The 23,431-nt window shown below is 31.2% G+C and overlaps 3 protein-coding genes across 3 annotated transcripts; 1 reads left to right on the top strand and 2 right to left on the bottom strand.

Annotated features, from left to right (window-relative positions):
- Positions 1 to 828: 828 nt before the first annotated feature.
- On the bottom strand, positions 829 to 11,963 carry LOC129945715 (uncharacterized). The gene is made up of 6 exons (XM_056055580.1): positions 11,538 to 11,963; positions 4,359 to 4,491; positions 4,154 to 4,295; positions 3,860 to 4,058; positions 3,630 to 3,795; positions 829 to 2,421 (listed from the first exon to the last, which is right to left on the bottom strand). Exons 1-6 carry the CDS (start codon positions 11,661 to 11,663, stop codon positions 2,312 to 2,314), a joined length of 876 nt encoding a protein of 291 aa, XP_055911555.1. The 5' UTR covers positions 11,664 to 11,963; the 3' UTR covers positions 829 to 2,311.
- A 5,563-nt stretch (positions 11,964 to 17,526) lies between these two features.
- LOC129946212 (ribonuclease P protein subunit p20) lies at positions 17,527 to 18,340 on the top strand. Its single transcript, XM_056056310.1, has 3 exons — positions 17,527 to 17,813; positions 17,878 to 18,046; positions 18,104 to 18,340. Exons 1-3 carry the CDS (start codon positions 17,661 to 17,663, stop codon positions 18,211 to 18,213), a joined length of 432 nt encoding a protein of 143 aa, XP_055912285.1. The 5' UTR covers positions 17,527 to 17,660; the 3' UTR covers positions 18,214 to 18,340.
- Positions 18,341 to 19,448: 1,108 nt separating this feature from the next.
- On the bottom strand, positions 19,449 to 23,154 carry LOC129946211 (DEAD-box helicase Dbp80). Its single transcript, XM_056056309.1, has 11 exons — positions 22,911 to 23,154; positions 22,748 to 22,848; positions 22,518 to 22,649; positions 21,071 to 21,266; positions 20,892 to 21,006; positions 20,651 to 20,828; positions 20,488 to 20,589; positions 20,287 to 20,422; positions 20,055 to 20,217; positions 19,880 to 19,993; positions 19,449 to 19,818 (listed from the first exon to the last, which is right to left on the bottom strand). Exons 1-11 carry the CDS (start codon positions 22,956 to 22,958, stop codon positions 19,679 to 19,681), a joined length of 1,425 nt encoding a protein of 474 aa, XP_055912284.1. The 5' UTR covers positions 22,959 to 23,154; the 3' UTR covers positions 19,449 to 19,678.
- Between the last annotated feature and the right edge of the window lie 277 nt (positions 23,155 to 23,431).

Genomic DNA, 23,431 nt, shown 5'->3' with positions numbered 1-23,431 from the left:
TTGAGTTAGAAATAACGATTTTGGAATGAAGAACAAAAAATGTGTACCTTCACGTGTTTTCTATTTTTATGAAGACTAAATAATAACAAGCATTCGTATTTAATAGCGCAGTGTAAAGTTATAATACTTCTTTTTACCCCAAAAGTATGTAATTTTACAATTATAATCTAGGAATCATTCCCTTTCCATTGGTGTGCCTATCTTTGAATAAGACCAACTTTACAACAAGTTATGGGCTTAAATCCATGTTTAAACTTTAAATGAGAATATCTCGCTTAATACGCGTCCTACAGGCATAAAAGTCGGCACCTAGAGGGTAATTTTTGAACTCCCATATATCTTGATCTGTTGGCTGTTGTTTAATTAAAATTATTGAAACAATTTTAATAATTATTATTGCAGATCTGGTCAAAATTAAAAGCTTCAAAAATTAGGAATGGCCATCATGATGCAATTAATTTTTGAACGTTCTTGGTATATGGTTTCACGTTGGGCCTCATTTCAGAAATAATGGGCCGAATATTCTCAGGCTTATCTGCGTAGACATAACCCCACACAAAATGGTTCAGCAGTGTTACATCGCACGCTCTTGGATGGTACGCCGCGAGAGATAATCAATCATCAAAGTTTCCTTTAATAAGTTGATGCGAAGAGCGATCCGAACCATTTTTGGGTATAAATTTGAACGATTTGCAGACATTGTTTAGGAGTCAGGAGGGTGAGAAGTATTCTTATGAAAATAGCAAACAAAATTGAGGATAAATAAAGTGAGAGTATTGTCAGATCTAAACACAAAATTTCAGAAAATAATAAAATAAAACATAAATATTGTACTTAAATAATATTTTTATTTAAAAATTACAAAATATTTACATTTATAATAATTTTAATAGCTATTTATGCACAATATTGCTATATGTATAAAAGTGATTCCTTGTGTAGAAGTAAGCAAAAATAAAACGAGCCATATAAAGAACACACATATTTTCAATCTAAGGCAAATACATATTTTCATAGGTAATCAAATCATCTTATCATAAATGTTCATTTTCGATAGCTTATATCCTTTTCTTTTCCGTGATAAAATTTTAACAACAAATTCCATGACTCGAATATATTCGACTATTTACCAGTTGAATTTAACATAGATTAAAGATAATCTACTGTTAAAAGTGCGCGCTTACACTGTCAAATATCTGAACAGGGAAAATTGGGTTGCAAAAAAAGTAATTTAAATTTCGATAAATTATAAATGACGTGACAATTTATTATTTAAAAAATTAACTTTTTAGTAGTATTCATGTCATTTAATGTTGTTTGTATGAATAATGCATAAATACCACCTATTTTTGTTTAACTTAGAAGTAGTTATGTGATATATATAGTACTGTGATGATTTTATTAGTATCATGATCATCGTTACAATACGGATCAAAATACAATTTTATTAGAAGTCCACAAATCTGACAAATGATTAAAAAACATTATCAATTGGTTTGAATAAAGAAGTAACTTAGGAAGGTACAATTTTAAGCTTCTTGAAATCAAATTACAATAAAGTTGAAAACCATATATACCTATGCGAATATAAGATGCAAATGTTGAAGAAGATTATGCGAATGTTGTACATATGGAAAGATTATAAAACAATACAAATAATTATACGCTAGATTTAAGAACCTTTTTTATCTCGGAAGACGTGTACATGACTTATTTACTTTTGATTTAAAATTATTCTATAACTTCGGTCGATTTTATTTTTTTTCTTAACAAACAATATGTTCATTTTTTTGAAAAGTGCATATTTCAAAAGTGTTTTTAAAAATTTTCAAGTTTGTGACTTTGTATACAATCAATGATATAATAAATTGACTACTTGAAATATAATGGATTAATATCTTAGTTTTTTTACTTAGAATCTATACATAAAAAATATATTTTATGAACACACGCATCGATGTGAAATATTTAATTCGTTGTAAAATAAAGTTTCTTATAAAATACTTGACATTATTTTGATTGATGACTGATACTATATGATGATATTTTAAATTATCATTAATTTCAAATTCTGTACACTCTTAACTCCAATTTATAGTTATTATTCGAAATCGAATGTTGAATATTGTTTTTTTGTTAAGTTAATTTGCTGTTTATTTTAATGGATAAAATCAAAATCCAATACATGTAATAAAAACTGAATTGCATATTTGCACTGTTCTTGGTATTTGTTCGTTAAAATTTCAATAATAATTCGTAATTAAATGATAATAAAAGTCCAGATAAGTTACTCTCCATTTTCGGTTATTTTTTAATAGTTGTAAGGTCCATATTGTGATCCATGATAATAAGGAGCGGGGTAAATTTGAGGCTGGGGATAGCCTGCATATGGTGGGTAAGGAGGCTGCTTTTGGGAATACACTGAAAATATAAACATAATAATAATAACTCAAAAAGTGCTCCAATGTATATGTATACAAATTTATTGTAACTGTTTCATTTAAATGTTCTATTGTATTTTGATCACAGAATTGCCTACAATTATTTAAGGCATGTTGTTAATGTTTTTTCATAGTTTATAAGTAAAGTTTAGGCAAATGCTGAAATCATTATATTGTCTGTATGGAATTCATTACACTGAATATTTTATTTTACTAGTGACAGATCGGCTTACGCGTTGCTGGGGCTGAATGATATAAAAAGGATTTGAAAGACAAAATTTAACATAACTGAACATTTTTTATTAAATACTCTTATAATGGTTAATTTTAATAATTAACATTTTTTGTTTCATGAAGCATTTCCGTTAATACAATTAAACTTGAAAGTCTTCCTAAGGTCGACCATCCGATGACAGATTAAAAACTTTGAATGCTCCAAACGACGTTATTTGAAAGTAAGAATAAAATGTTCTTGTTTTGCTTGTTTAATAATTTTGAGTCATTTGAAATGCCAGAAAGAAAAGATTTTAAAATTCAGCTGCTCAGTTCCATGAGTTGCAACAAATGCCTGACAATATTTCGCAATATTGTATACGGTTATCATGCTGTTTTCTTGATTCTAGATTCAACTTTTTACTGTTCTAATTCTTTGAACTGTAATTGTGTTTGCATTTTGCTCGACAAATTTTTGTACTGCTATTATTATTATTATTAAATTAAATTCAAATACAAAATAAGAAGCATTACACGTTAGTGAATTAAGATATTCTAATCTTTCATAAAGCTAGATTTCAGAATTTGTATTAAAAATAAAACTAATTAATTAAACTCTGAACCTAACTTTTGTGATTCAGAAAAGGCAAGGCTTTTTTCGACATATCTAATCATTTTATTGTTAATTAATAAATACTGAGACCATTAATTGCAATAAAAAAGGTGCTATCTCTCTTTCAACTTTCGGAATAATCGGGTGACTTGGCTAAGAGTTCGCTAGGAACAAACACCAGAACACTGGCTTTATATGAAAAACCACTTGTGTTTCTTACGCAAATAAAAATAAATCACCTCTTAATAAAATTAGGAAGCACTGATGTGTTTTGCGTATTTTTATTTTTGGTAAATGTTTCTGAAGTTTTGGTTTCTAATATGTCCTTTTTTTAATATAAACTCATGAGTGTGTTTATTTACCTGGCATCAAATATTGTAAATTCAGTTGTTCCTCCTTTTCGCGTTCACTCTTTAAACATATGGCAGCACCAGAAAGAAGAATTGCAGCCAACAAACATGATCCTACACCAGCCCATGCAACAACATATGACCAGTCGTATGAAACTTTTGTATTGTCCTTAAGAACCTGTAAAGAACGAGAATATCTCAGTTATAAACTCAATGTGCAATCCTATTCACTTTGAATTTACCGTGTTCCACTGTTGATAGTAATCTTCACCAACGACTTTCTCCTTTTCAAAGAATTCAACAGTATGCCATAAGCCCATGGCACCAGCAGCTAAAAGACATGCTGCCAAAAGTAAAATTGCGGTAGCTGTGATTGCACCCGCTGATCGTTTCCAGCACCCAGATAGACCAGTCCAAAACGCACAAAATATAGTGATGAAGCTACAAATCGTTAATAATTTCATTGTCATAAGTTCTTTCAAAAGAAAGTGAAATTGGGTGTGCGCAAAGTGTTCACATATGTATGTACTACATACCTTATGATTAACAAAGCTACACAAGACCGCAGCAAATTTAATCTTGAAGTAGCGTCATCATTTCGTGATTTTTCTTCATCACTGTTTGGGAAATAATCAACATTCGAGCAGTGGGTTTCAACAGGCGATAAGTATGTTGGGACTGGAATATTTCACGATTTTATTAAAGCCTTTGCATTTTATTATTTCTCTAATAAGATTTTACCTGCAGAGGTTGGTGGTCTTTCCTTTGGATAACATACTCTGAATAATCCTCTTGTTCTCGTATAGTAGTAGTATTTTGTATTCATACTAGTAAGCAGTGCCTCTGAGTCTGTTGGATGCTTTCCAGCAAACGCCTATAAAAAAAAATAACTATTATTATTTAAAAAGGAAATGGTAATTAATATGAGATGTACATGATTAGTTAAACATTTTTCACGTTCGCTTATCAACTTTTTTGTTTTTTAAACATTCTTTCGACTGTAATCTAAACGAACATCTCGCACAGTATCATAGTAATTAGTTCAGTACAAAGTTTTGTCGATGGATATTTTTCCAAAACATGTATGCATGTAAGAGAGACTTTTTTGGGTTTAACAACACTTCAAATACACAATATATTGAAAATACCTGATAATCTCTCTGTAATCATGTTCATCAAAGAAAAGATGAAACATTAAGAAAAATTCAAAAATGAAAATGTATTTATAAATGGTTGTATTTGTCGTTTTTTTTTCTTAACAAGGGAATGTAATAGCAGCTAATACAAGGTTGTAGTAAAAATAAAACGCACAACTTGCTACTTTTATAGTTACAATTTGTAACACTATACTATAATGATGTTGTGATGATGTTATAATGTATAAGGTGACAAAGTTAATATATAATACACAAAATGTTAAACGAATTTCATAATTTAAAGAAAGATATAACAAAGTTTAAGAATATTATTTTAAAAATTATTAAAAACTTAGTTTTATCTTAAGAATTTTAATCTTAAAGGCCGAAATCAGCAGAAAAATGTTAAGGTTGGGGATTTAATTTTAGAGTTCGGCGATACATTGAAGCCAAAACTTTTTTTTCGCAATATAATACTTCAAATAAAATGTTGGTTTGTACTTTTGAGTTAAACGACACAATTTAGGGCGTAAACTACCTGGAAAATACAGAAGTACGGAAAGAAACATTTTCTGTTTTCCATTAACTTGACAGGAACGTTGACTTAAAATAAATTACAGACATTCAAAATTCATTCGATACTGACAGGTTCCAAATTTCTATTTCTAATCGCTTATCTAAAAATTGGCCAATTCGAATTTCGACCATATCAGAGATGATCGTGTTCTCAGTTCTAACTTTTGCTGTCAGAAATCTAAGATCAGAATTTCTATGATATTTCTATCGCACAATTCAGAAAGAATGAACATTAATGCGAAGCTTATTCTCAGAAATCTTTGAAATATAAATTCCTTTTTTTTCAATTTCCTAACAAAAAAAAAAACACTTCGTTGTGAATAAAGAGTGTGTTTTTCTTTATTTTTATATTGGTTTTCTTCTAGTTTGTATTATTGTTTCTTATTATAGTAAACTTTCTTTGACTACCAGAATGAAATGCTACAAATGCGATCCTGATGATAGAGAAATATTTGTCTGATATGTCTGCAGTTTTTTTTTCAAAATTTAAACTTGATTTGCATATTAAATAAGTTGATTAAACTAAGCTTTTACTTTTTTGACCCCATTCTTTAATTCTTTTTATGGAAGTCAACATACCAACATGCAAAGTATATATTTTAAAGAAATTGTCACGTAAAATGAACGAAAGTATGATATATTTACTTCTTCAATAACCAATGAATGAAATGTGAACCACGCTGGAAAAGGAGAATTTATTATTAAAAGCAAAAACAAATTGATTTTCTTATAAGAAGGTATAAATCCTGGGTCATTGAAAATTTAATAGACCCTACTTTAACAACTTCATAATTAATTAAAAAGTTTAATAATCTTTGTTTTAAAATCGAAAGCTTAGTTGTTTGGATCATATGAATGCTAAGTGTAGTCTTTAGTTTAAATGTGGCAGTTTTGTTATAAACAAAATGTGTTGCTTGTTCATTAAAGAAAATTTTATTTGTCTAAACTTTAAGAAACGATTGTGTTGTCTTTTTTTCTTCTAGGAAATATTCTGTTTAACACCCAATGTCATGTGTCAATCTGGTTTCTCCTCAAGATACAAAATGTAACCCTTAATTACGCCAGAAATGTAACCACATATGGATTACACGCATTGTCAATCATAAAATAATAGGCCTAAGTATATCCATCCGACACAGACATTAAATAAAGTCTTACAATTCCTAATTTAGAGTGAATATAATAATATTGGCGTGACAATTCCGGCCTGGTTAGCACCACAAATCCAATTTGTGCAGAGGAGTCTAATTAAACACTTTCATTTTGTACGATAGTGTTTTATAAAACATAGGCGGTCACCTTGAAACTCAACAAGTACTTGCATACATACTTTTGTGAATTCAAAATTTAACTATGGAAGACCACAAGTCTTACTTAGTTAAGTATATACTTAACCTAGGATGAAGGCAGATAGTCCAAATTTCACACAATCTTTCAATTTAAATATGATAATAAAAATAAAGTAATTTTTGTTAAGACAAATATGCTGCAAATGTGAAACTCATTATTTTAATAGTCTCTAACCGAAAAGTTCTTTGAAAAAATAAAATACACGACTGGTTCGCACAAACTTGCCCCTCTATCAATAGCTTATGTGTAAAAATATTATCTATAGTTTAAGATTTAAACATGTATGTACCTGCAAAATAAGTTTTTCTTAAAGAAAAAGTCTTAACTTTTTTTTTTTTTTTAAATAGTAATAAAATATTGAAACCACTCCTTTTGGAGCAGTACAAAAATATATTTTTTTTTTCTTGAAAAAACTTGGTTTTTTTCTTGAAAAAAAAAACAAAGTTTAGAAACAAAAAATTATAGAAAATTTTATAAAAATATATTGTTTTTTTTCTTGAAAAAAAAAAAAAAAAAAAAAAAACAAGTTTAAAAACAAAAATTACAGAAAATTTTATAAAAATATATTGGTTCGTTTTTGACTAAATTCGAATTACGGATTTTTGACCAAGACATTTGTATGGTAACTCTTGTTTTTTTTTGATTTTTAAAACGCTTTCAAAAACCTCAAGGCGAATCTGTTGAAACCTTAACTTCCAAATTGGAAAACAATCGACCCACTTTTTTCGACATCGTTATGATTAAAATTTCGAGTAAGACATTTTTTACGAATGCAAAACTTGCCATATAAATCCTGAATGTCGTAAGCAAAAATCGAAAAATATATCTTTTATTAGAAAATTGGAGTAAACACGACAGTGTTTATTTCATATGTGCAAATAAAAGGTGAAAACCACTTAAATAACCTGCTGCTATTTTCATGCACATCAACAAAGTATATTGCTAAAAGAAAAGCAGGGCCTAATTTTTCTTTTATGATTACGGTTGCGTACTTTTTTCGTAAAGAAAAGCGATTGTGGTGGCTTTTTTCGGTGACAACATAGACGACGCTAATGTCATTCATTAGAAAGTAATAAACACCGCCGCCCCGTGTCGTAATGTGTTTATAGCTCTAGTTAAACACTGAACGTACATACCATTCGAAAAATAAATCTTAAGAGTTACTGAAAGAAAATCGTATCGCTTCCTTCCAAAGCAGACTTAAAAGTTTTAAATTGAAATTATATGAATATGTATGTATTTGTGTGTAATGTTTATGATTTGAAAAATAAAAAAACATTGTCGTCTCTTTCATACGCGATTTGTTTCAACTAAAATATAATTTTAAAGAGAAGTTATATGAGCCTAAGTAAGTCTGTTGGTCATTGTATATCATAAGGTAACTCATTTAACTTATTCAAATTAATTTTTGTAGCAAGATTATCTTTTGAAAAACTTTGTGATATCCCAACAATAATATTATATAATTTATTACTTCCACTGATATTTACATAAATATGTATGCATATGTATATTGTGTATTGCAAACTATATTAATTAATGTTTGTCTGATTTAAGGTTTTAAGTTGAATATTTTATCAAAGGAATTCACATATTATGAGGTTCTGTGAATAACAAAGCAGCATTCATTTTAATCTGGAACTGTTCTATACGAGAGAGTCTATAGGAACCATAGAATGAAAAGTTAATATAACTGTACCACTCTTAGAAACAATCCAATTTAAAACAATTAAAATATATACTAGATATTAATTTCCAATTAGTTATTCATTTCCATCGCTTATTTATATATTTGTAAGGGATTTGTTTTCATGATAAGTTTTTTTTTTATTGTTTTTCGTGGTTAAGTTGATGCCAATTTAATGAAATCTATACAAGTTTGGTGCATACTATATAATATATGCATGCGTTATTGTAAGAAAGAAAATACGATAGATATTACGTAATGATGTGACCTGGTAACTCTTTATTATTACGACTTTAAAATAGGTATTTAGTCTTTTTTCTATTATTCGTTCAAGTATTTATGCTGTGTGCGATTTACTTTAACAAATGCAATGCAATAAGTTGTTAACAGCTTGTATACTACCTTTGCATCATTTCTTATTGTTTCTCGGATAAAGTACATAAAAAACTTATTATGTACATCTTAAATTGATATATTAATATACACACGTCCAAAAATGTCTTTACTAAAAAAGTTCCACTTTCATATCCTTAGCCGAAGAAATAATATATGCAGACACAAGAATTAGGTACTTTAAATGTTTATTACTGTAAGAGAAATTTTGAATCCTTGAAAAGGTCTACAAATTCATCAAATTTTTTAATTCATTTAAAATAGTATAGAAAATAAGTAATTATTTTCCAATTTAACCCTGCGTTATTTCATTCACTTTTACTTAGAGTTATTACTTCGTCTGCCTTTTATAACAAGATATTTAGCAAAAAAAGAAAAATTTAATGTCTCATATACCTCTGAGCAATTAGCATTAATTTATACTCAAAAAGTAATTAACTCAAGGATATACCTATTGTGTGTGAATGAACCAAACTTAACATTTCAAAAGAATTTCTATTTATTTTTAATAGTGGATCCATTCAAAGCAATGAACGCCTAATAAATAAATTATAATGATTATATTAATTCGAAAACCATACTATAAATTTCGTATTGATTATTTCTCATATAAGATTAAATTTTTGGATACAAAGACATTTAAAAACAAATAAAACAAATGGAAACATCCTCTGGAGTCGAAAAAAAATAAAAATGTTTAAGTATTGCGAGGAAGAAATAAATATTCGTCTTTAAAGTTGAGATTATTGAGGCCATTATTGGAACATGAACGCCTAATTCGAGAAACTTGAAGTTTGAATGCCAAAAAAAAACTAGGAATATCCCACAACGAAAAGCTGTTCACGCAATAACACAACAAGTACACATTCCAGATATCTCTGAACACAAATAAAGTTATTCATAACTTCAGTTTTATGTTGGTTTCATCATTATCATAGGCCTCAAAACTGACCCACTATTATCCTGTCATATATTTCGCACTAATATCATTAGCGAAAATAATCTTAACTGGGGCAAAATTAAATCTTAAGTTTCTTAAGCAACTGCATATCAAAGCTCCCTAATTTCCCAAATAAATTTTAGTTTACATTTTACAACGACCTATGAATACTAAATTGAATAAATATTTTCTTTGAACAATCAAACATAATATTATTATCTACCAACTGAATACTTAAAAAAAAGAAACAAAACGAAAGAACGCGTTCATAAGAAAATTAGAAGAGAAAAATAATTCTAATTGTTAACAAAGATGCGAAGAGTAGTTACAACAAAAAAAACTTGTTTTTTTTTATTATGGAGATAGTAAAATAAAGAAGGTAATAACAAATCTTGATATTATCAAAGAAAAAATGGCTGTCAATCTTAAAGTGAAAAAGAAGGTTAACTATGGAGGAAATTTTATCTTCCCACACTTTCATTTTTGGTAAAAATACAATAAGTCGGTAGCTGTAACAAGAATAAAAATACAAGTATTTTTAAAATAATGTGTTAGTTCCTATCTTCTAAGAAAATACACTTCATGTCCTTTTTAAGATCATATTTAACAAAGAATGAATGCAACAATAGGCAAAAATACCATTATACACATATAAACAAGAATGCCTACAATACTCGTATACACAAACTCAACATTGGGTAGGTAAGGTATATATAACACCACATTATATTTATATCTGCTTTTAGAACAAGGAAAACAAAATTCAATTCATAAAATTGACATAACACAAAACGACACAACTCACATCAACCAACCAGCAACGAGCTAACAGAGCCTAGCCAGAGGCATAGGAGTATATTTTTGCTCAATTAAAAACAAGTTTGTGGTTTCATGAAGTCTTTCTTTTTTATTTCTATCGATTTCGTGTATCTAATAATTTTTTTAAATTCCAACGATCAGCTTTGTATGAGTTAACGACACATGTATGTACAAAGGTGCGTCTAAAATTGTCCATGTGACTCCATTACCAATAATCTTGATTTTATGAGTTAATTCGCTAATATCGGTGATGATTTTCAATGGATAGGAATGTTTACTTTGTATTATTTATCGTTGTTATAACTAAAAGAGTATGCAGAACGATATTCAAATAACATCATCACATCAGCAATATTACTTTTTGTAATGATATGATTAACATCTATAATGCACATATTTCTAAATCAACTATGTAAACTTAAAACTGATTTAAGCAGAAGCAGAGCAAGCAAATAGCAAGACAAGCAATTAAATCTCGCATGTTGTGTTTTGTGTACTTAGCCAGTCAATTTGAGGTAGGCTTGCATTTATGATATGTTTTTCTTAAATGGGTTTCGCTCATTGACTTGCAACTTGCTGCTTGCTGCAGAACCAAACCTGGTAGGTACAAGCAGGTACAAGATAGAAAATACGCAATTGACATGATCAGGTAGAAAGAGATATACCTATGTGCATACAGACTGTTGCATACCAGGCATGATAGCGTACCGAGTCCGAAAATACAGGTGTTTGTGTTAGCACTTTGGATGGTAATGGTAAAGTTAGTGGCATATAAAAAATGTAGAAAGTTTAATGTTTAGAGAAAACGCTCGGCTTTGAAAATTCGGGCAAGTATTTCTGCTGGTCGTTGTGTTTCTCTTCCTCATTTATTTACTTCCCAAAATGTTTGTTTTTCTCGCTGAACAAAAAATTATAAACTTGAGGTCATTACCAAAATCATTATAATGTAAATTATGCTTTACTTACGAAAAAGAACAAAAATATATGTAATTAAATAATATCTTAAGGTAGGTACACACCTGAATATTACTTCGTTTTACTTCATAAAATAACCAATTATCTGTTGAGAATGCGATCGCCAACAGGGCACTAGCAATGATGGCGGATATCGTAGCTATCGATAGAGTTACTGCGGAGCAAGGCATTTTTCTGTTTCTGTTACTTTAAAAATACTCTTTTTGGAATGGAATCGATCTTGCCAAACGAAACTGCGATTTTTTCGCACTTTAAATATCACTTTCAAGAACAGATAGTCAATCTTCAAGTTAAGTTGCACATTATTTGTTTCCTAATGAAATTTATTGATATAAAAAAATATCGTTATTTTTTTTTTATTTCAGTTAAAATACAAATTAATTGTTAGACACCGCCTTAGACTTAACGAGAACAGAAATATGTCAAGATTTCTCCGGACTCCGGAGACTGTTATTGCGATACTAACTTGTAAATTCACATAGTCTCAGCAAAATACCTGATCCAAGGCAAATGGTTGTGAGCTGAATAATGTTTCTTGTTATTCCCTATGAATGAGAGAAGGAAACAGTTGACAGGTTGTGTTTGTCTTTCATATGAAAAATTACATACTTCAAACACTAAGGTGGGTTAGAAATGTATCTACCTGAATTTTTGTATCATGTCTTATGCACCTTTGTTGGATTCCGGTTTAGAAAAGAGAAACGCAAAAATAAAATGAAGAAATGCTTAATCTTGTTCGTTTTGAATCTGAGATAATATTGTGTTAAGAGAAGAAAAAGGCCTAAGAGAAAATTCTGGCTAGAGGTGCCACAGCTAGATATTATTGTGTTTTAATTTAAAACTTGTAAGAAATATTTGGGAAGTATGATGTGGCTTTAATTTGGACAAAATTTGTATAATTGTTGTATTATGTACATATTCAGAACTCAGTCTCGGATAGATTTGTAGTGATTTTTTGACATTGAAATTTTATTCCCTCTGAAGCATACTCAACAGGTTCTGTAGTCGATGTGAAAGTTATCTTACAAATATTTGATTCGATATTAAATTTAAAACTATGTACTTATAATGCAAGGCCAAAGAAGATTTAAGCACTAATTTCAGATCGTGCGATGCTCTCTTCTTATAAAATGTTTTCGTCAAATAAGTTAAAGGCATAAAAAGGTTATTATGTTATGTTCAAATCAATTCTTACATTTTATAAGAAGGAAATTAATATTAAATTTATTATGTAAGCATTTCAAATTTTGGAAAAGTAAAAATAGATTTGACTTTATCCCACTATAATGCGGAAACAGAAATAAAATTGTCGGTAGTAACCGCTATAAATACAAAAAAAAACGAATTGCCTTGTTCCAAACATTTAGAAGCTTTGTTAAAGCTAAATAGGTGGTTTTCTGATATGTCTACCATTTCTTCAAGATTATTGAAAAAGTTTCTGGAACAAGCGTTGACCTGTTATCATGCTCACAAGCAATTGTAGAGATTTTTCTAACGAGAACAATTTTTTTAATTTTGGTACATAATTTCATGGCTGTAGCACAGGTTTCGAGGCTTTCCCATCATTCATTGCATTTTGAAGTATCTTATTATTAGTGACCTGTTTAAGTGCACAGGGTGGGGTGTTTATACGCGAGTCTTTAGGGTTTTATCTGTCCTCGCCAGTTCATTAGCACATCGCAGTGACGTGGTATCCAGCAGAGCCTAATGTTTTGCTTGGAGCTAAGAACCTTCTAACAGTCATTTACAAGTTTCGATTTGATTACTGTGGCAGATTTTATATTTGGTTGTCATAGCGCCATCATTGAGATATGTTTTGCAATTTTTGTCTCTGCCAATACCTAGGCTTGAAAGACACGGAGTCTGAAAGAGTTAACAAGATTTAGTGCCTCTGAAAAGAAACCTGGACTTACTCTAATATCCGTGGGAGATTGTTTACCAATTCGTTCCTATCAGGGAAGATAGTACTAAATGGTTTATTGAAAGTCACACATGGAGTCATGTAGTCTGTGCTTACAATGTTCCCTATGCATTCATGTAGAATCTGCGAGTGCCCGATGTGGCTGGTCTGCATTATGGCTCTGTCTACAGCAGTTTCCTTTACATAAAGGTCCAGGGATAAAAGATTGATAGTTCCATTCTGCAGTGGGAGTGGCCCTCATCGCTCCTGTTATGCCTATACATTCCATGCGCTGGGCAAAAAAGGGCAGCTTTTTTGTTTTCATTGTGAACATTATTTCACTGACTCTACTATATAGTCTAAATATTCTGCATTTCCTTTTGAGTAAGTGCAGATTGATGAAAACTGTCAAAATTAGCAGATTATTGGATTGTATTTTGTTAATCAATAGTTACGTCTTTTCCGCCCTTTGTGGTTTTAATTTAAATGTTATTATTTAAAAATCTATTAGAGCAAACTTTTAGTAAATGGAAATTTCTATTGATTTCATATTCTCCAAACACCAAATTAAATTAAAAAAAAAGTAAGTAGAGAAGTAAAAACGAAAAAGTAATATTTATTTTTTCTTCTAAAATTGTATGTTTTATTTTTCATTCTTGCTCCAAATTTAATTTATTTTCTTCTTTTTAACATCTGACGCATGACGTATTTGCTCCGACAGTTTTCATGGTCACTTTTTCATGACAAGAATTACTCTTGAAGGATTTGTCAATTCCTCGCAAGAGGCAGTACCCGCGATTTTTTTTTTTTTTTTAATTATGGTGGCACAGGCAGGGATTGAACCCAAGACCCTTTGCATAACAGTCCACCGCACTTTTTTTTTTTTTTTTTTCAAATTCATTTTTATTTAATTCAATCTTAAACCTATCTTAAAGCTAGACAAAAATTCATAAAACTAGCCTAATTATCCATAACTTACAACTAACTTAATGGTCCCATACGGACACTCTAAGCTAAACTATAACACTAATTACTAATGCCTTTCGGCCTTAAGATCTATTTTACTTCAATTTAAATTTTATTTGTTTTGTTTTTATTAGAAAATTTTGAAAAAACTAATATCAATAACCTTTTTTAATTTATTTTTACTTACAAACTACTTAAAATAAGGTCCTTAAATAAAACTTAAAAAACTAACTTAAACTACCTATTCTACCTATAAACTACTTAAAACTACCACAGCAATTTTTTTTTTTTTTTTAATTTTTTTTTTTCGTGCCACCATGCCTATTCTACTTAAAACTAAACCCTAAACATAAAACAAGTATGTAAGCCGGCCAAGGCTTGAAACCCCATCCCGACTACCCAATATCAAGTGCCGATTGAAGCCACCAAAACTGGTTCTCCTGCTTCACCCTATCAGTTCGGTCCCGCTCGGACACAGCCCTACTGAACCGAAGGAGCTCTGCTCCGCCTTGTGCCATGACGTCCCGATTGTACAGGAGTCGCCTATCTACGGTTCTTCGTCTGACGTGGTAGATTAACGGAACTGCCAATCTATTCTGTATCAGACCGCATTTGTCTAAAAAGAGGAATGCCTCTGGTGGAATGAACCCGCTCAAGCGTGCACTTTCAAAATACTCGTCGTTCGGATAGAACGCCCCGAAAATTAAATTGTTGGTCGAAGACATAGCTCTTGCAATGTGACCTCGAACGAGTTTTATCACGAAATTGTCAATTCTGTTGATTCGAGCCCCGTTGTATAGGACCTCGTTTGAATAGTAATGCACATAAGAAGATTCGGCTGTTCGATATAAGCCGGTACAGCGTCTTAAACACTGCCGCTCGAACACCCGAAACTTCTCCATCTGGGAAGGGGCAACGTTGAACCACACAGGACAACCATAAACGATCATTGGCCGTATGAGGGCCATGTAGCAAATTACCTTCACTCTGGGGTCAAGCCGACTGCTAAAAAACAGTCGTTTCGTCAGAGCGAAGGCTCCTCTGGCCCTGGTCAGAGCAGCATTTATATGTCTGTCGAAATATAAATACTGATCTAACCAGATACCGAGGTACTTCACTACACTTTTGCTCGCTAATGGCTGACCGTGAAGATCAACGATGACCATCTTGCGCCAATTCTTGCACGTATCCCTCGTGGCCCTAGCCAACGGAGTCCGGAACAGAATTGTCTCGGACTTTTGGACATTTATTTTCAGTTTCCAGTCGTCGCAATATCGCTGAATCTTGTCGAAATCACGCTGCAAGAGAATTCTAATAACCTCAACCTTTCGGGCCGTTCTGTACGCAATTAGATCGTCGGCGTACGCAATTGCCTTTGTAAGACTACCTATCAGATCGCTGGTGTAAATGCTGAAGAGAATCGGCGAGTTCACCGCTCCCTGTTGAAGACCATTTTTAATTAAGAATGTTGTGGTAGAAGTTACATTGCCACTCTTGACAACAAACTTTCTACCAGTCCACCGCACTAACCATCATGCTACGGATACTACCATTACATTCCATTCCTGACAACAGTACTCGCACACAGGAATGGTTGAGAGTTGTAAGTCACTAGGCCCTGGTTCACAACGGACTGTTGCGCCACCTCATTTGATTTGATTTGAGTTTTCATGGTCCAGCATTGCACTACACTACTCTACACTAACTTTTTTCTTAACATATTAATAAGAAACTTCTTCATCGAAAATCATTGTTATAAAAATGCGGAATATTATGTAATTTAAGGCAGGTTCGAAAGGATTAATTTTACTTAAAAATCATAAATATGGGCACTTTGTATTTCTAAGATTTCTGAAAAATTTTCGCATGGGATTTTTTCACAAGTAAAATAAATCAATTTATTTTTCATCCACATAGGTCTCTCATAACACAAATTTCCCTGTTTTTGCAAATTGATTTCTTTTTTATTAAAAATCTAATCTGCAAATTTACCCCTCTTTGCACCAAACTAATACAATTATTTAAAAATGTTTACTTGGGAAGTTGACAGCTCTACTGCACTCGACGAACACGAAGTTACATTTATACAAGATAAAAAGAAAAACAATTCCAATCGTGAAAATCCAGGAAAAAAAATATTTTTGAAGGAAATCTGAATATACCATGAAGTACACCCATGGGAAACAAATCAGTCAGATTGAAAGAGCAAGAGAATGAAATATAATCAGTAATCACAATTCACCATTCATATTAGCTTTGCGATTCTTTTTTCTCTTCTTAAATTATTCGATAGAAAACTCTTGAGAAATCGAATCATAAAAGTTGTATTTTTATATTTCTGACAGCAAAAGTGAGAAAGTATGAGAAGTGTTGTTTAATTTTTTGAGAATACAGAAATCTCTGAGATTTCATAAACGTAAATTGGCTAATTGATTCTTATTACTATCATCAGGCAGGGATACTATATGCTACGGCGATATTAGCTCGAGCAGAGTTGTTTTATTCAAACTTTGTATAAAACCCTAAAACTCCACATTACGGCTACACGAACTCAAAAAAAACTCATTATAATAGGCAGATTCAGACGACATAAGGGACTTGAAAGTTAGGTAAGTTTCTAGTATCTGATTGGCCAGCTGCCAAAAAATTACCTTCCAATGAAGGCGACTTTATTCGAACGTTGCCTGGAAAGTTAGTCATAAAAAATCTGCCTCACTATCAAGTGAAGTCTACTTCTGTCAAAATGACAGTTGATCATGTTTGTTCATTCAACTGAAAACTGAAAGTGTTTACTTAACGATTTAATTATTTTCTGCACAACTTCATTTCATGCTTCTCTAAAAGATTTTCTTGTCAATTTGCAAATGAAATAAGTAACATTTAATTACAATACAATATGCAAATCGTAATGGACTTGTAGACAATGATGTTTTTGGTAGTGTTTGTGCTATGAAGTCCTAAATTTGAAATGTATGACACTTGACAAACTAATTGGTTAGTTGAAAAACTAATTGTACTGCAAATAAAGTCCATTATGTTATCTGAACCAATACTATAGATTTTAAAGATGTCATCCATAGCTTATGTGGGAAGAATGGTCACCATAAAATACGTACACAATTATTGACAGTTGACACCTCATATTTTGTATTTTCCTGTCAGTTTAGTTATTCTTATTCCATATGGTTGGTAATTATTGTTAAAATAAATGCTTTGCGAAATATTGCATGTTTTAACTTTTGGTATTTCAAAATTAATGTAAGTGTCAGGGTGAAATAATCAAAGCATTTTGTTTATTATAATGGACAATCCTCCTAATAAAAATTCCGAGTCGAAAAAGAAAATTAATTCAAACCTTAGACATCGAAGTTCACACGAATTAAAGAAACGTCCTACTTCAAAACCATACCAAAGGGAAAACGATATTTATATCACTTCCAAGTCAAACTTTAAAGTAAAAACCAAATTAAATTGCTTTGGAATTGTATCTTTCTATAAATTCACTCGTATTACTACAGGCACAATTGAAACAATGCGAAAATATACTTAATGCTGGTGTCAAAGATATCTACTTGCATTGTCTGGGAAATGCTATAAGCCGTGGTATTAATTTAGCCTTAACTTTGGTCAATAACTCGAACGGAGTCCTTGTATATGAAGCCAACACATCAACAATAGAATTAATAGGTTTGTCGATTCATTATTCAGTGATTTCAATACTAATGCTAATTTATATTAATGTAGACGAGCTCCATCCACTCTCGGATCAAGACGACTTAACTTTGCAGCGAAGAATGAACTCTGCTCTTCATATTAAAGTTTCCCGAAGCTCTGATTTCGAAGTCGATATTTAAAATTATTCACTTTTTTTAAATTAGTTATGTAAATTGTTCAGCTACATTTTCATAGAAAATTATGTTTAAGCTATCGGAACTAGTTCGTTGGTTAGGACTGACGGAATTCGAGATATTCATTAACTTATGTGGAATGTTTTTATTTTCCCTAACTCTTTCCTTTAAGATTGCCGGAACTTTCGATGAATATTTGACAGATTGGTTTATTGTTTTTAGCCCACTCTTTTGTGCGGATGTTTTGAACGCATATTTTTGTGTTATCGTTGCTATTCGTATGTATTTAGCAATAGAGAATAAGCGGAAGGCATTGCATAGATTCATGTGGAGTACGTATTTTTTGGTCCTAATAACTATTTTCAAGTATCTTCTGTGTTTAAAATTATCTGGCCAGACAGGACTCGAGTACAGTGAAGTTTTTTCTCCGATATTTGTTTTATTGCAGTTGGTTGCGGTAAGGGCATGTCAATTACCCAATTCAACATGATTGGAAGTTCCACAGAGCGAATCGGATATAAGTGGTTCCGAATAAAATTTAAAATTATTTTTTAACATTTGGCCAGAAAAGGATATCAAATTGGATTGTTTATAAATATTCTTATTTAATTTAATTTTTTTAATGTAAAACAGCTTTCTAAACAACAGTTAATTAAATATCCATTTGTGGTCATATACTTTTTTACTACATATTTTATAATCAAATGAACCATGTACAATAAAATCGAAAATAATACTGTAATGCATACAACTCGTGTTTTAAGTTTTATTTTTTACGCAAAGGTAAAAATTTTTCTCATAACCTTTGGACCTCAAACTTTAAATGGATAGTACAAACCAACATAAAGGTATCCGTTGGATCTGATTAATCTCACATATTTTATAGACAAACACCACCATGTCTCGCTAAAAGTTATATTTTAATACGTTATTAATACAAAATAAATAATATGAACAACGCATCAGATCCAACAACTTTTCTGAAGGGAAAGTTTGTCGTTGTATCTTGTCCTTCACAATTATGTCAATATCCTAGTAATTGGACGGATCTTTGGTAGATTGTGTCCCTAGAGTTGAGGATTAAGTTTAGCAAATTTCTTTAAAGAACGATTTTGAAGAATTCACATGACAGTGCATCGCCTTTTCTGAACATTTTTTGACATAAAAAGCATCGGTGAGATCTTTTCCTACGTTAAGAAAACACACAAAATATTAATTTACAAGAAATAAAAACAATATACTGCATTAATGTAAAAAAAGATTTATTTTAATTAATTTTTGATTAATTTAATTGGCCTAAAACAATTTTATTAACCGAAATTAGTTCATTATTTTATCTTTATATAAATATACACTTCTTTTAATGATAATGTATCAAACATATAAACAAAATCAAAATAAAAATATAAATGAATTCCGCAAATAAATTTTACAAGTCAATTATATTTATATATAAATTATATGGAAACGCTTAAGTAGCAATCTTCTCGATTTCATCAGAATTCTCTGCATTAAGGAACTCTATTTTCTTTTGGAAATGTGCTTCAATAGTGCGACAATTGGCCATTGCTTTGTCACTATCTATAAGGTTGATAGCAATTCCATTTTTGCCTGCAACGAAAAATAAGCAAGTCACAACAGTACCGGACAAATACACTTTAACTTAACTTACCAAAGCGACCTGTTCTTCCAATACGATGTAGATAAGTCTCACAGTCTGCGTTGCCCTTGATGTCCATTGGTAAATCGAAATTGACAACAATTGTCACTTGCTCGACATCAATACCTTATAAATACAATTTGCATAAGTTTTTAAATTCTCAACCGTACTCAATTGCCTATTCTACCTCTTGACAGCACATTTGTTGTGATAAGAACTTTCTCTAAGCCAGCTCTGAATCTATCGAGAACAGCTAATCGTTGTTCGACAGTTAGATCTCCAGAAAGAACTGCAACAGAGTGACCATCTTGTGACATTTTACCAGCGAGCCAACCAGCTGCTTTTCTCGTCTGCAATATTATTCATTACGTAAAATTCGTTCAAACATATTAAAATGTATGTTTTTATAAAAATATTACGTGGCAAAATATTATAGCTTGGCCAATAGTTATGCCACCATAAATGTTTTGAATAGCTTGATATTTTTCGTCTTCGTTTTTACATTTCACGTAGTATTGTTTGATGTTGTCCAAAGACTCTTGCTCTCTTAATAATCTGAAACCATAGGCATTTATATGGATTAAAAGTGTGTTAAAGCAGACAACGTCAAATCTACTAACCGTATAATAGTTGGATCCTTTACAATATGCTGCGCGAAATCCATTACATCTTTTTCGTATGTTGCCGAAAAGAAAAGCATTTGACATTTTGGAGATAACTGCCTAATTAACATGGAATGTTTTTCATAATAATAAATAATGAATTTAATGAATAAAACCCTACTTATGAATCCGAATACATTGATCATGATGACCCTGGGTGGCAATCATAACATCAGCCTCATCCAAAACGAAAACACGTATTTTTTTCAAATCGAAAAATTTATATTTAATTCCCCAATCGAGAATTTTTCCAGGAGTTCCAATAATTATGTGGTCATTTAGCTTTGTATTATGAGGAACTTATAAAACAAAAATGCGATTAAAATAGGGAATATAATAAATTTAATGGTTTGTGCTTTTACCTTCTTCTCCTCTAACTGCGAACTTTAATTTGATTTCCGGACAATATTGTGCCATTCGAGCGGCTACTTCACCAGTTTGTATTGCAAGCTCATATGTAGGCGATAAACAAAGAACCTTAAAATATAATCACATACACCATTATCGTCACATAAAAAAAAATGATGTCACATATACCTACCTGGGGATATTCGAGTTTTGTATCAACTCGGCTTAACATTGCTAAAACGAAAGCAGCCGTTTTTCCTGTTCCTGACTGACTTTGAGCAATCATGTTTTGCGGGGGATCGGCGAGCAGTGTCGGCAGAGCTGTTTCTTGTATTTTTGATGGCGCATTGAAACCCATAGCATAGATACCTTTAAGTAACTCCGGTTTTCTAAGAATAATAATTTGAAAAAAAGGGATTGATATAGAGTTCGGATGCCGGTAGCAATCAAAACTTAACAAGTGTCAACTTTCTCCCAGATACAACATTGCTATTGAAATTTATTCTTCTTTTGTTATTGTAGTTCATTTGCTTATTTTTCATAGGCGAAGCTTCTCCTATACTTTTCTGTTTTTTTTTTTTTTAAAAAAAAGCTTTTTTTATGAAATACTCTTATTACTCGTAGATGAAAACTTTCTTTTTAGATCCAAACTGATTTTGGTATTCCCATGGTAGGGCTTTATAGCTCAATCATGAGGTCCTCAAGGTTCCTAGGGACTGCGATCTCTGCATTTAATACTTAGATGTTGTGTTTTCAAATGGTTATTTTTAATTTGTTCACCCAAGCTGGTTTCCCTTGAGCTAATGTTTTCTATATCGGCCCCGTGGTAAAACATTTCTTTTGACGCCAATGGAACCACCATGCAGCGGAATTCTTGAGGAATTCTTTTTGAATTGGTTTCCGTAAACCGACTTTTTTTTTTGAAAACAAAATATACACCTTCAGACCATCGACAAGTTGAAACTAAAACTATCAATTTCTGCCCTGAACATTAAAGAGTAAATTGACACATAAAAACAAGCAATCAAAATAATTTGGAACCTAAATTTCAAAATATAAATAATAAGCAGACAACTGTCAGTTAATTCAGAAAGAATAACGTCCCCCATGTAGGTACTACAATCTGTTTCGGATAAGCGCGAGCACTGCATAGGTACTATATTATCTAATTTGTAAGTTTTTATCTTTTTACTAAGAAAACAACAAAATTCTCTTTATAAAAGAGCATACTAAATGCATCAAAACCAAATTTCACATGCAACTCTATAAACAAAGAGTCTGCTTTAGAGCCTATGAGACTGGAAACGAAACCAAAGTTAATGATTTAATAGGTTTTTGTCAGGAAGGTAGGTTCTCTATCATGTATGTGATTTCAATATTTAAATTATTCTAAAACAATTTTAGCGTGATCCCAAAATTACGATTCAAATGATCAAAGCATGTACAAAATATGTTTTTTAATATAAATTTCTTCCTGATCATTGTGATAACACGTCATCAGCCTACAAGGAAAGACATAATCGGACGAATTGTTTTTTGTTTTACATACCTAAATACCTATCTATGTATATAAGGAAACAAGTAAAAAGCAAGTATATTCATAGATGTAAGGATACAAACAAAATATAATGTGTACTTACAAATGCAAGGCTTCGAACGTCTTAACAGAATGCAATGGCGATGTTGGATCTTTTCGCTGAACTTCCAAGTCTAACTTAGACTCCACTAATCCCTTTCGTATGATTTTCAAAAGTAAACTCGCTTCAGCGGGGCTGTGGAACAATTTAAAGAAAAACAAATAAAATATCTGTCCTGCCACATACATAAGTGAGGTTTAGAAATACTCAAAACATAGACCAACTTTACGCACCTTACAATGTCGGCTTGCTCTTCTTGAGGAGCTGGTTGAGCGGTTTTAGTTTCCTCTGGAACTGGATCAACATCTTTCTTTTTTATGTCTAATTTGTCGACCTTCAAGCACATGGTAAAGAAATATATTGACTGTGTTAGCCAACTTTAAAGGATTTTCTTACCAAATTAGAGATTTCTTGATCCTCCGCTTTTTTAGCCCAATCAGACATTTTCTCACTTCTTTTATTTTATGAGCGGTTGGATGGTTATAAATTCTTATAAATTAATGAATTATTAATGTTTGTTTTCTTTTAATTTGATTTATTTGAGAAGGATCTTTTGCTTTTCGTCGAAATCGCGACTTCTTTCAGGCTTTGCGGTAACGGAATTAGTTGTTTTTTTTTATTTTCCTATTGTGTCAAAACTCTTTTTCAGGGTTGTTAAAATGTCCAGCCATACATTCTGGTGGGGTTTGTTGAGTGTTTAATTAAGGAACCAAACACACGATTCATGGTGTAATTCTCGATCTTTGAAACCATTGACATACTATACATGGACTGCTAGTGGTGTGAACTTTCCATACAAAATTTGAATAAAAATGGTTCCACTTCCATTGACATACTATACATGGACTGCTAGTGGTGTAAATTTTCCATACAAAATTTGAATAAAAATGGTTCCACTTCAAATTAGCTACACTAGC

This window comes from Eupeodes corollae, chromosome 2 (genome assembly GCF_945859685.1).
Source record: "Eupeodes corollae chromosome 2, idEupCoro1.1, whole genome shotgun sequence".
NCBI classification, from domain to species: Eukaryota; Metazoa; Arthropoda; class Insecta; order Diptera; family Syrphidae; genus Eupeodes; species Eupeodes corollae.
This window is presented reverse-complemented; position numbering and strand designations above follow the sequence as displayed.